The 13,000-nt window shown below is 41.8% G+C and overlaps 1 protein-coding gene across 1 annotated transcript in view; it reads left to right on the plus strand.

The window, feature by feature from the left end:
* The first annotated feature begins 308 nt into the window (after nt 1–308).
* WIF1 (WNT inhibitory factor 1) overlaps nt 309–13,000 on the plus strand; it is a 70,942-nt gene continuing 58,250 nt past the window's right edge. Inside the window, exons 1-2 of the mRNA XM_029955830.1 lie at nt 309–756; nt 1,239–1,378. Of these exons, the coding sequence (XP_029811690.1) occupies nt 609–756; nt 1,239–1,378 (288 nt within the window). The 5' untranslated portion in view covers nt 309–608. The remainder of the gene's footprint in view (nt 757–1,238; nt 1,379–13,000) is intronic.

A 13,000-nucleotide genomic window follows, 5' to 3' on the forward strand; every position in this document is an offset into this window, starting at 1 on the left:
GTCGTCGTCATCATCATCACCATCCTCAGCGATTAATCAAGCCACGCGATGTCCGTTCTCGCTCTTTCCTTCCTGCCCTGACTAGCCAGGTGGGAGGCAGAGGCGAGTGACGTCCCAGCGCCGCGTCTGAGCGCCCCTCTCCGCAACCGGGTACACCCCGCGTCCCGTTGGCGCGGCGCCCCGCGGCGTGGACGCGGCCTCCGAGGGTCCCGCGTCCCCCAGCGCCCCCCAGTGGCGAGCGGCTGGATCTCGCCACTCCTCGCTCGCACCTCACTCGCGCCCTCCCTTCCCGCTCTTCCTCTCGGGCTGTATTTAACCCTCGGGCTGTTGGCCTCGCCGCGCGTGCTGGCATCTCCGCTTTGCCGCCTCGCGTCTCCGCCGGCGCGTCTCCCCGCTGCGCCCCCTCCGCCTGCCCACGGGCGCCCGCTCTCCCCTCCCTCCTCCTCCGGCTCTCGCGGGCTCACTCGCACGGGAAGGAGCAGGCTGCACGCCTGGCCGTCTAAGCGGGCACGGCTCCGGGCGGAGGGAGGACTTCACGGCCGCAGGTTGGGAGGGTGCTGCCGAAGGAGGTTCAGTGGAGAGCCACCGCGAGGGCGATCTGGGGTAGCATGGCCCCGAGAAGCGCCTTCCCCGCCGCGGCGCTCCGGCTCTGGGGCATCCTCCCGTGCCTGCTGGCCCTGCGCGCCGAGGTGGGGCCGCCGCGGGAGGAGAGCCTGTACCTGTGGATCGATGCTCACCAGGCGAGAGTGCTCATAGGTAAGGAAGGCCCCCGCGCCTCTACCTTCCCCCACCTGTGGCTTTACTCTCGCCAGCGCTTCTGTTCAAGCAGGGATGCATGCATTTAAGGATCTTTTTACAACTTAATTTCCAAGGAAGGTTGCTCCCCTACACCTTTTAATAAGCGATTTTTCCACCTGGAAGTGTAGGAACTTCTCTCAAGAAACCTAAGCAGACCTGGTGTTCTGATCATGCTGTTGCTAGGTTCCGTAGGTTTTGGGGTGGTCCCAGCGTTTGTTAGCACCCGGTAACTCCACGTCCGCTCCCTTTCATGAAAGCTCGTATTGGTTGGCACTGTTCTTATCCCATGCAGAGGAAAATTGGTTGGTACCAAGACAGGTGCCTGGTGTATAGACATGACCCATACCAATTCTTTAATGCTCTTTTTGCATGCAGTTTCTGGGTTGGATTCTTTCTAAGTCCACCTAGTTTGATAGTTTTATTATTATTTTTTTAACCAGGATTTGAAGAAGATATCTTGATTGTTTCAGAGGGGAAAATGGCCCCTTTTACACACGATTTCAGAAAAGCACAACAGAGAATGCCAGCCATTCCTGTCAATATCCATTCCATGAATTTTACCTGGCAAGCTGCAGGGCAGGTAAGTTCTGATACCAGAAGGGGTGGAGAAAATTACCCTTTAATATTTCCACTGCCCGCAGGCAGAAATAATGCGGTGACGTGGAATGGCTGGTGCCTTTTTACAACTTTTAAGAGTGATTTCTCATGTGATCTCCAAAGCAAATAAAGAGTTAACCCTTGTTTATTGAAACATGTCAGGTAAAGTAAAGATTCCCAAAAGAAAAGGGTAAGCGATGTGCCTAAGCTTGCTATTTTGATGTGACTCCGTGTCTTCAGGCTGCTAGAGACGAAGAGCAACATCACTTCTTGCTGGGATTGGTGACATTAAAACATAACGGTAGTATCTACAAGACTCTTTCCCCCATAGTATATACTAATCACATTTGACATTATTTATACTTTATAGCAAATTTTAAGCCCTAAGTATTTTTGACATTGTGTATTTGGAAAAATTATTGAATGTTACTCACTGGAACAATGCAAATGCTATATATTTCTGGTTGAAGTTCATAGCCTCAAAAAGTGTCATATAAGAATGTTTGTAAAATATTGTAGGCTTTTGATTTTTTTAAGTACCATTTTAAATACTTTCATATGGAAAAAGAAAACTACAATATATTTTTATGAAGCACCATACCTTTTATTTCTTAGCACATTACCATTCTTTGTGTTACATCCTTTGTATGTTACTTTGTGTATAGTTCCAGTATTACATAAGTGAGCTCTAATTTTGAAAAGAAATGGAGAATACATGTTATGTGGGCTTAAATTTTTTTGTGTGCAGTTGGAGAATTTACTGTATAGGACAATAAGTAATAAATAAGTAATAAATTATTTTATTCATTAATCAGTAAAATAGGTCCACTATGAAAGTCATTGTAATTCTAATTAAGGTCACATTCTTAGGTCCTTTTTTAATTCCAAAATTACCTAAATGGCCATGTCATGAAGAATGTGATCCAGAAGACACTTACTTAAAAGTAATTATTTTGAATTGAGAAACCACTTTGTGTCTCTCTAATAATTGTTATATTTGGGGCATGATCATTTTAATTGTCATTTTTCCTTCAGGCCTCTTCTTTCATTTTTTTCCCTAAAATAAAGCAAATCTAGACCCATCAACACTTCTATCATTGTAAAAAAAAATAGATGTTTTGGATCCACTGGGGTTCATAACAGGAAGCTCATCTATTCTCATGCCCCCATTTGTCAGATAAGTTCACCGAGGCTCCTATTGCTCTAAAAGAGACTATCCCTTTTCTTCCTATAGAATTCCCTCTTCATAGATAACTCTATGGACAATTAATTCTGGAATATTGTGAAATTAGTAATAAGTTAATGAATGACCTTTTATCATCTTTTTCTTTTCACCTGAATCTGTGTTTGACCATTTGTCAGATGGGATCAATATTAGTTCAGTAGTTTTTTTTAATGTTTATTCATTTTTGAGAGAGAGGGAGGGAGGGACAGAAATGGAGGGGAACAGAGTACTCAAATTAGGCTCTATGCTGAGAGCAGAGAGCCTGATGGGAGGCTCGAACTCACAAACCGTGAGATCGTGACCCGAGCCGAAGTTGGATGCTTAAGCCACCTAAGTGCCCCTTAATTCAGTAGTTTTTGAAAGGATACTTCCTTTACCTATACTTTCATTAATTTGTAAGAACCATTGGAAGGTAGCTTAAAAGCTAGCTGAACGCATTTGGGAACTGTAAGAGAAGCAGAAGATAGCAACAGTTCTTATTTATTTATTTTTCATGTGCATTTGTCTTCTGAGGAATGGAATTTGAAGCAAAGGCTTAAATGCCATGCTATCCCCCCGTTGGTTCACGGCATAGTTGGTTCACAAACACTGGCATATTGTTGAGTACGAAATGAGTCACAGATCCATCTCCAGGATGTCTCTTGTGAAGGATTAGAGAAGACATCGGAACTGGCATGGAAATAAGGCTTCTAGCATCTTTTTTTTTTCCTCGTTTAGATGTTAATCGCCATTATGGCTTATCTCATTACACCGGACAATGTTAGCCCCTCAGTTTCCTTGCTCTTTATGCTTTCTGCTCTGGGTGGGTACTCTGGTGTCTCTTATTCAGCCAGAGGGTTGGTGAGGAGGGTACCATCTACACAATGCTGAACAGCGGGGTGTTTAAAAGTATTATTTAAATTTTACTTATTTTACTCAATAACGTTATATGACTCCAGCAGCATCATTTTTGAGATGCATGGAAATTTTGAAGATGAGAAAAATAATCACTTCAAAACCAATTAAGTATTTTGAAAGGCATGTCTGGCTAAAGCCAAACCACATCAAAACATGTACATGGAGAATGAAAAGCTCACTCCATTATCTAGTTATTTCATCCAAATAATATCAAGCATTTAAGGACTTCAACACAAGTAAAAACACACAGCTGGTTACTGAAATTTAAAGCTGAATATTTAAGTGTTTTGGCAGCACACGGAGAACGTTAGAATAACTTCAGGACTGAAGACCTAGAGGCAGTAGGTATTATCTACTTCCAATGAATTACTAGTCCATTAACCCCAAGTATTCTTGGAGCCATTTGAAATAACTTTTATGATCTACTTCAAACAAATGCAAATAAAAATTGCAGTGAGATTTGTTTCTCCACATCAAGTTGGTCAGGTTTTTAAGAGTGTTTTAAGTATGTGGAGAATTGGGCATGCTTGTATGTGGCTGATGTCCCTGGGAGCCTTTCTGCAGGGCAATTTGATTCTGAGGGGAAAATGCTTGATACAGACCCTTTGGGAAATTTTCCTTCCAGAGATTTGTCCTAAGGAAATAATTATGGATATTAATAAAAATTTAGGTGCAAACCTGTACCTTATTATATTATTTTAAAAAGTCAAAATCGGTAGAATTTAGAGGCCCAGTGACAGTGGCAGAAGAATGCAATGAAGCATTAATAAGAATATTCTAGAGATCTACTCAATGCCATAGAAGGAGGCTATTCATGACAGATTAAGTCAGTAAGTATATTCTGCTTGATTCCATTATATAGTATGTAAGCAGACATAGGAACAAACATCTGACAAACCTCTGATTCTCCCAAGTATTAACATTAGTCACATCTGCGTGTTTTACATTTTTGTTTTTCTACAATGAATGTGTATTGATTTGTAATTTCAAAAACTATTTTACATTAAATATGTGCAAAAGGCATACTTTAAGAGTTTATGCTTGTATGATGCTCTACATTATTAGTTTACTTATATTTATTATCCAGTATCATTAAAAATTTTTTGATGTTTATTTAATTTTGAGAGGGAGACAGACAGAGTGTGAGCGGGGTGGGGGGGGCGGTTGTGGAGGGACAGAGAGAGAGAGAGACACAGAATCCGAAGCAAGCTTTAGGCTTTAGGCTCTGAGCTGTTGGCACAGAGGCCGATGCAGGGCTCAAACCCATGAACTGTGAGATCATGACCTGAGCTGAAGTTGGACACTCAACCAACTGGGCCACCCAGGTACCCCTCCAGTATCATTTTTTAAATGGTTTTTTTTTTAATTTATTTTTGAGAAAAAGGGAGAGAGAAAGCACAACCAAGGGAGGGGCAGAGAGAGAGGGACTCAAAGGATCTAAAAAGGGGCTTTGCACCAACAGCAGAGAGATGTGGGGCTCAAACTCATGAACCATGATATCATGACCTGAGCCAAAGTCAGATGCTTAGCCAGCTGAGCCACCCAGGGCCCCCAATACAGTATCATTTTTATACTATGCATTACTCATCAAAATGGTACAACCAGTGGTTTTCATAGCTGATCATAGCTATGGAACCCAAAGAATTCACTAATGCTTCTCTGAGTCTCCCCAGTTTCTTTCAAGATCCCTAAAACTCTGCCGAGGAAGGCTTTCCTATCTGAAATCAGATGGCCTGACCTCTTTCTCTCACTGAAATCCTCATTTTCCATTGAAAATTCTGTCTCAACTTTATCTCCCATTTAAAACACTCGTTTTGTGACATGCCCTTCTCAAGGCCTTTAGATCAGAGAAGAATTTTTATTAAAGAGGTTTAGGTTTAAGCATTTTTTGGTAATTAAGGAAAAATACTCTTTATTGCTGTATATAACTTTTAATAGTTGATATTTTTCAATGAGGCATTCTTTATTCTAACTTTTCTCCACATTTAGGACAGGTAGGGGCCATGAGTGACCATTTTGGCTTTCTAAACGATGCACTAATTAAACTTTTTATTTGGAAAATAACCCTTTCTGAAACTAATGGCTTTCAAATAAAACTTTAATGAGAAGCTTTGTTGGACAAATCTGAATTCTAATATTAGGACACCACTGCTGATTTCCATATGAACCAATTTGGTTAAAGGCCAAATTTTTTTGTTTATATAGATCATATAAATAGATCTTTATAAAGATCATATAGACTTGAACTTAACAACTGTAATAAATTCCATCACCTGCACGTAGATGCTAAGGTACTAGGAATCTAGTACCCAGTTAACAGGCCATCTCTTTCTATGTTGGCTTTTTTTTGTTTGTTTTTCCACAGTGGTGATGGATTTGTGCTGAGCCATCTGTGCAAGTTTTCCAACCTTGTGACCAAATGCCTGGATTGCTGAGATGGCTGGCAAGGGTTGGTGTGAAATTGGTGTGTGTGGAATAGGAATTCTCTGGGTGAAGATAACCAGCCACTGTTAACTTCCAACCCACCATTTAGATTACCAAGCAAGCTCTAACCATCTGTACCAATAAGTCCAGATCTTAAAGCAGCTGGAATTATGTGCAGTGTATAAGAATTACAATTCTTATAACCCCTAGAAGTCAGGGAGGGAGCTTCATTTTCGTTAGTTTCAAGATGTTTAAAAACAAAACTTAAAAGTGTCACTGTGAATACGGGAAAGGAAGGGGAGAATTTTGTCTGCTCCGCTGGGAAGTGGGTGGCCATGTGTATCTTGTGGAAGCGCTGACTATTGGTTAAACTACAGAAATGCGCTCCTTCGTTTCCTGTGTCACCATACAAAACAGAAAGTCCTACACATGCCGAAGATAGTGTTTCAAGTACGTTTTCCAATTACGTAAAAGGAACATGAATGTGTTCATCAGCCTTCCTAGTTTCCCTACCAATTAAAAAACATCTTGAATCATTTCAAACTGTCTGACATAATAACAATAATAATACAAAATCAAGTATGAATAAAGCTAAGAACTTTGCCTAGGTAGTGGCGTCTTTGTGAGTGACTCCAGTCAGTAGCACCCAAATTCAGCTTTCAAATGAGGAAGGTACCATTGAAAAAAAAAGAAAAGAAAAGTCAAAAAGAGATCGTTTGCCTGGAAACTGACTCAGATTTTTTGCTAATTTTTTTTTTAAAAAATGGAATCATTCCACTGACATACTTCTGTAAATATGAACTAGATAATCCAATCCTGTCATTAAAATGTCCCTAAAGCTCCGGATAGCTTGTTTCTGCACTATCGTGTTTGATAAGATGTCACACGGGTCCCATTAAACTGGCTGCAGTTTGCTGTCTCAGATTTCCCACTGGATTGCTTGAGGAAAGGAGACCTGTATGAAAATGTGTTTTTCCTTCTTTTCTCCTCTTGTCAAAAATGAAAGAAAAGCAACAGAGAGTGAGTTTTAATTCAAGCACTACCTCTCCGTCTTCAAAGGAACTGCCCAATACCCTTACCCGCCTCCTTCCAATTCCATAAGTTATGGTAACACTTACTATTATAATTTAAGTCCCTTAATGTGTACTGTCCACATTTTTTCCTAATGGACTTATGATTGTTTTGGTAGTTACAACCCAAGTGGTTGCATATTTTCGTACTCCTGGGGTCTGCCATCATACCTTTGCACTGGTTTTATGTCACCAAATGGAGGAAATGCCTCGCTTTTTGACCCCTGGTCCCTGGTTTCAAAGTGGGAATGTGAATATGTTTACATACTGTGGGCATGAGTTTTTGAAGAAGGTACTCCTACCAAAAACACAGCTTTAAACTTTTCATGTTTAGATTCTGCTAGGCTGTGGTATTTTGCATTGTGGTGGTGTGGACATGCCATTGGATCAAAGAGTAATTGTGCAGAGAGCCCATTTCATTTAGCAAAGCAGGCATGTGCCAGCCATCTGTTGTATCTGCTGATAGAAAACAGCAGTAAGTTTCTCAAACTTTTGCCAGGAAAAAAAAAAAAAGCTTTATTGCTTAGAGGAGATGAGTTACAAGGTACCTTGTAAGCCCCATCTGGTTCTATAGCGATTTACATGGCACAAATGTAAACTCGGCTACATCTTCCTTACACGGTGGTATAAAGGCTCATAAACAAACCCTTTACTGCTATCCTCTTCGTTTATTCCTGACTTTAAAATGCTGGCACAGGGGCGCGTGGGTGTCTCAGTCGGTTGAGCATCAGGCTTCAGCTCAGGTCGTGATCTCATGGTTTGTGGGTTCGAGCCCTGTGTCAGGCTCTGTGCTGACAGCTCAGAGCCTGGAGCCTGCTTCTGGTTCTGTGTCTCCCTCTCTCTCTGCCCCTCCCCTGCTTGCGCTGTCTCTCTCTGTCTCTCAAAAATAAATAAAAAACATTAAAAAAATTTTTAATAAAAAAAACCTTTAAAATGCTGGCACAAGTAAAAATCTTTTCAGTTGTTGTGGTGAAGTGGAAAGGAATGACATTCAATAAAACATTTTGTTTTGGATTAAATTCGTTTAACTTAAATGTCCCTGATGTGTTGTGAGAGGAAAAGTTTGGTGATAAAGAGTTTAGTGAAAAAAATCCTTCAGCCTGGAGCTGGATCTCGGGAGGAGGCATTGTCAGATTGAGATTCTTTCGCTGCAGAAAGTTGGCCAGCTTGCCCCACTAGCCAACCTGGGAGTAACTTGGTTACACGGCTGTGAACACTTAGTGGATGGGGAATTGTTCTCCCCTGCAGCGTTTCTCTGCCTCAAGCACTCAGTCAACAAACATAGACCACAAACAGAACACACAAAGAGGAATAAACATGGTCCCGGCCCTCAGGGAGCTCACAGCGTAGGAAACAAACATTCATCACACTTAGCCAAATGAGGTTAGAAGGTATAGAATTGGTGGAGAGCACAAAGAGGGCCACTCTGTTCCCTGAGCTTTTCACTGAGCTCACTGAACAGGTGTGTCTGAATTAATTCCTGAAGGATGAGGAAGCATTCATCAGATTGGATTGGTAGGAAAAGACCTTCCAAGTGGAGTTAAGTGCGTGGGAGCCTTAACAGGGTAGACAAGTAGCAGGTGATCATGAGTGGTCCCATACACACCTGAGAGGTCATCCCAATGACCTCTCAGTGAAGGGGATGTCAAGGTCAAATAACGGAGATGGTTCTGGAGGAGAAGAAAAGGTAGAAACAACAGTTCAGGGATATTTCTCCCTTCTCTTTTGTGAAAAGAACGGACTCAACATTTTTCAGGTTTGTCCCCGGGACATATTGAGTAAATCTTTGGTTTATGTGTTGGGTGGACAGTGGCTTTTCTACAATCATCATTTAGCTCTTCTTTCTTACTAAACTTTTGGAAAACTTTGTGATGGTTAGTCTCTGCTCCAGGTTAATTTTTTCTTTTTCTTTTTGGCAGTTAGGATATGGAACTACTAAAAAACAGCATTTTGTGAGTGCATAGAACTTTTTAAAAAGTCAATGTAATTTTCTAACAAAACCTGGAACTTTGGACTTCATGTCAAAGGAAGCTTAAATAAGGAAAACAGGATGCTAATTTGTGAAAGAATTGATTTAGCATCTATTCCCAACTCCCAAGAAAAGTACCATAAAGGTATAGAAATTACACTCGGCAGGTGATGCTTCTGTTTAAATGACAAGAAGTGGACATTGGACATTCAGTTATTTAAATAACATTCAGTTATTTAAAATAAGCCTGCTTCTTCAAGTATCCGATTTTCTTTTAAAACTTACTAGTCAAGAGGTACCTGGGGGGCTCTGTCAGTTCATCATCTGACTCTTGATTCTGGCTCAGGCCATGATCTTATGGTCCTGAGACTGAGCCCCGTGCTAAGTGTGGAGCCTGCTTAGATTCTCTCTGCCCTACCCCTGTTCACGCACACTCTCTCTGTTTCTCTAAAACAATAAACAAACAAACAAACAAACAAACAAACTTAGCAGTTAAAATTCTAAGACCATAGGACAATTTCTATTCTTTGTTTCAGACAGACATATGGATTTTGTCTTCTTTTTGAATTTTATAGATGAATGTGATGAAAGAATCTTGAAGATTGTCAGGCATCATTTGAAACCCATTCATCTGAGCAAAGTCTCACAGAGAAGCTATGTCCTGTGTGGGCCTGAAACGGGGGACAGATTCAGGATTGACTTCCTAGGTGGCAATATGAGAAAGGAGTGAGCACAGTTCTTGCTTAGCTGCTCTTGGCCAGAACCCAGATCGTGCCCCAGGAAGGCAGCACATGAGTAAGAACCAATCTTCTGCCTTGAGAAAATTAGAAGTTCACTGAGGAGGCAGATATATACAAATAGATGATCCTAATAGTTGTTGGGAAGTGGCATCGTAGCAGGACTAGGGCATTCTCAGGTTATAATCAGAGCACAGAGACGACTCCAGAGCTGAGCCTGACTATTGAGCCAGCCAAGCAAAAATGTGGAAGAGGGGATGGTTTTTAGGGAAAGGAAATGGCTTAAGGCAAGGTATAGGGACCAGAAAGACATTATCTAGGAAGCAGTACTTTGGTGTGGCTGGAGTGTATGTGCAAGTAGGAAGTAGAGAGTTGGTCCTAAAGGACTTTGTCCAGCATGTTAATGCATCTTGTGTTTACTCTATAGATGGCGTTAAGTTAGTCCATGAAAAAGTATAAGGTGATGGACTTTAGGGTCAGAGCTACATACTTAGATATTGTGTTGGTGGGATGAATGATAGCTTTGAGGGGAACTGACTGTAAGGAGAGAAATCACGGATAATAAAATACAAGATCAGGGATGAAAAGAAGGGAAGAATGGATTGGGGAAACATTTAGGAGATAAAAATTCAAATGTCTTGGTGCTAGGAATAAAGAGCTTCTCATTTCCTCCACTGTCTGCTTCATTAACTCGGCAATTCTGGTAACCATGTTAGCCTTTCTGCCTCCTGCCCCCAAGCTCATCCTTCCTGCCCCCGAGCCTTTGCACATGACGTTTCCACTGCTTAGAATTTACTCCTGCCTCCTGCTAGATTTCTATGTGGCTTGCGCCCTCACTTCCCCCATGTTCAATCAAATGTCATCTCCTCTCACAGACTTTCCCTGACTCCCACCTGTAAAATATCAACCACCACCCTCAACATTCTTGAGTCTATTTCTCTGCTATGTATTTTTATGGCCCCTAGAATAATGATTATACTTGATTATATTTTATTTTAATTGGCCAATCCTCCCGTTCAATGTAAGCTCATGAGAATAAGGATTTTGTCCTGTTCACCAGGTAACAACTCTAGGTCCTGGAACAGCTCCTGACACACAATAAGCAGTCAATAAACTATTTGTTGAATGAATTAGTAAATGATGTAGATCCTATTATTATTCCCAGTTGATAGATAAGGCAACTGAGACAGAGAAGAACAAAAGAAACATGGGTAGCAAGTGGCAGAGCTGGAATTCAACCCTAAGCAGTCAGGATCCAAAGCCCTTGCTCTGATAAGTGCTAAATAGAGGTATGAACACAGAATGGGGACACAGAGGAGGCAACAAGTAACCCTGGCTGAGGAAGGAGTGGAAGGCTTCACCAGAGAAGACAGAACAACTGAACTGGGACTTGAAGCTGTTTACTAAGCTGAGAGAGGCACCAAGTGTAGGGATGACTGCCACAGGCAGAGGCACAGGATCTGGGAAAGTGCATTCTGGGAAAAGATAATGGCTCCCCAGACAGGGGCTGGATGTACGCGAGGGAAAATACTGGGGACGAGAGCCAGGATGCAGGCGTGTGTGTGAATGTGCAGATGAGGCTGGACTTTTGGGAAGGGCCAGAGGGAGAGACAGTAGAACCCAAGGAGAGGGCACTTAACTCAATTCTTTTATCTGTGAAAAAAGCCATTTAGATTACCTCTAAAATGCTTTCCAGGGCCACTTGGGTAGCTCAGTCGGTTAAGCGTATGACTTCGGCTCAGGTCATGATCTCATGGTTCCTGAATTCCAGCCCCACGTCGGGCTCTGTGCTGACAGCTCAGAGCCTGGAGCCTGCTTCCGATTCTGTATCTCCCTGTCTCTCTGCCCCTCCCCTGCTTACACTGTCTGTCTCTTTCTCAAAAATAAACATTAAAAAAATAAGATAAAAAATAAAATGCCTTCCAAATTCTAAAATATTATGATTCTATCTCTTAAGTAAAACATCTTCAATCAGGGGCACCTGGATGGCTCAGCCAGTTAAGCATCTAACTTTGGTCAGGTCATGATCTCATAGTTCATGGGTTTGAGTCCCGTGTCGGGCTCTGTGCTGACAGCTCAGAGCCTGGAGCCTGCTTCATATTCTCTGTCTCCTTCTCTCTCTCTGCCCTTTCCCCACTAGTGCTCTGTCTCTATTTCTCAAAAATGAATAAATGTTTAAAAATTTTTTAAAAATCTGTATTCAAATTGCAATATCTGTCTCCATTTTTTAAAATGAAGGCAGAAAGACTTTTCTTCCAAAATTATTTTATTTGTTGTGAAATTTAAAAGGTTCATCTCAGAATACTCCTTCACTTATTGTATGTTGATGATAATACTCCATACTTGCATAGCACATACTTGCTAGGTGCTTTGCAAATCCTCTCACATCAGATCCTCACAGAATCCTGAGGTAGGCATGAGTATTGTCCCCAGTTTATAAATGAAGAAACTAGGGTGTGAGGAAGTCAAACTACTTTACCTGAAACTATACAGCTACGAATACTTATGTACATGTTTGTACTTCAGAGATCTTCCTGTAATAACTTCTGGAATGTCTTCTCACTCAAAAAATACCAATTCAAAGAACAATTTATCAATGCTCACTATGTCCTAGGTTCCGAGAATACAAATTTTAATCGATCCAGCTGCCTTCAAGGAATTCACCAGCTCTTGGTGAAGACCATGGCATCATTAAGGCACTAATAATTGTGGTGAGCTCTCAGGGCCAACACGTGTGGTTGGACAGGCTTCTTCATTGCCTAAGGGAACCTGACCAAAGCGGCAAGTTCAACCTGACCAAACTGAAAACCATGCGCTTTGATACCTCGCCTGTCAAATCTGATAGCATGCCCCAGAGCTGCCTCTGTCCAGAGGGGCACTTCGACCTAATATGCACATCGCCTTCATGTGGGCTAGGTGGCTCCCATTACATGCCCTAACAGAATTGCTATGGGAGCATAAAGCCGGAGGGTTTTGCCATTGATCAGGTAAGTTTATAGTTACTTACACTCTGAAGAAGATATCACAGGAGAGGTAACATCTAAACTGGATCAAGAAAAACATTCAGTAGGCAGAGCGTGCCCCAGGCAGGTGGGGCTGGACATTCTGGGTATGTTGAATGATGTGTAGGAAGGTACAGGAGATTGAGAACCATTGGTGTAGTTGGAGAGGGACTATTAGTCCCAAAAAGGTTGAAAAGATGATGATTTCTGTATGGCATAGTAGACCTTGTATTAGAGAAAATAGAGATCATGATAACAGAGATGCTAACACCATGTCTGCA

Source organism: Suricata suricatta, chromosome 10 (genome assembly GCF_006229205.1).
Source record: "Suricata suricatta isolate VVHF042 chromosome 10, meerkat_22Aug2017_6uvM2_HiC, whole genome shotgun sequence".
Lineage (NCBI taxonomy): Eukaryota > Metazoa > Chordata > Mammalia > Carnivora > Herpestidae > Suricata > Suricata suricatta.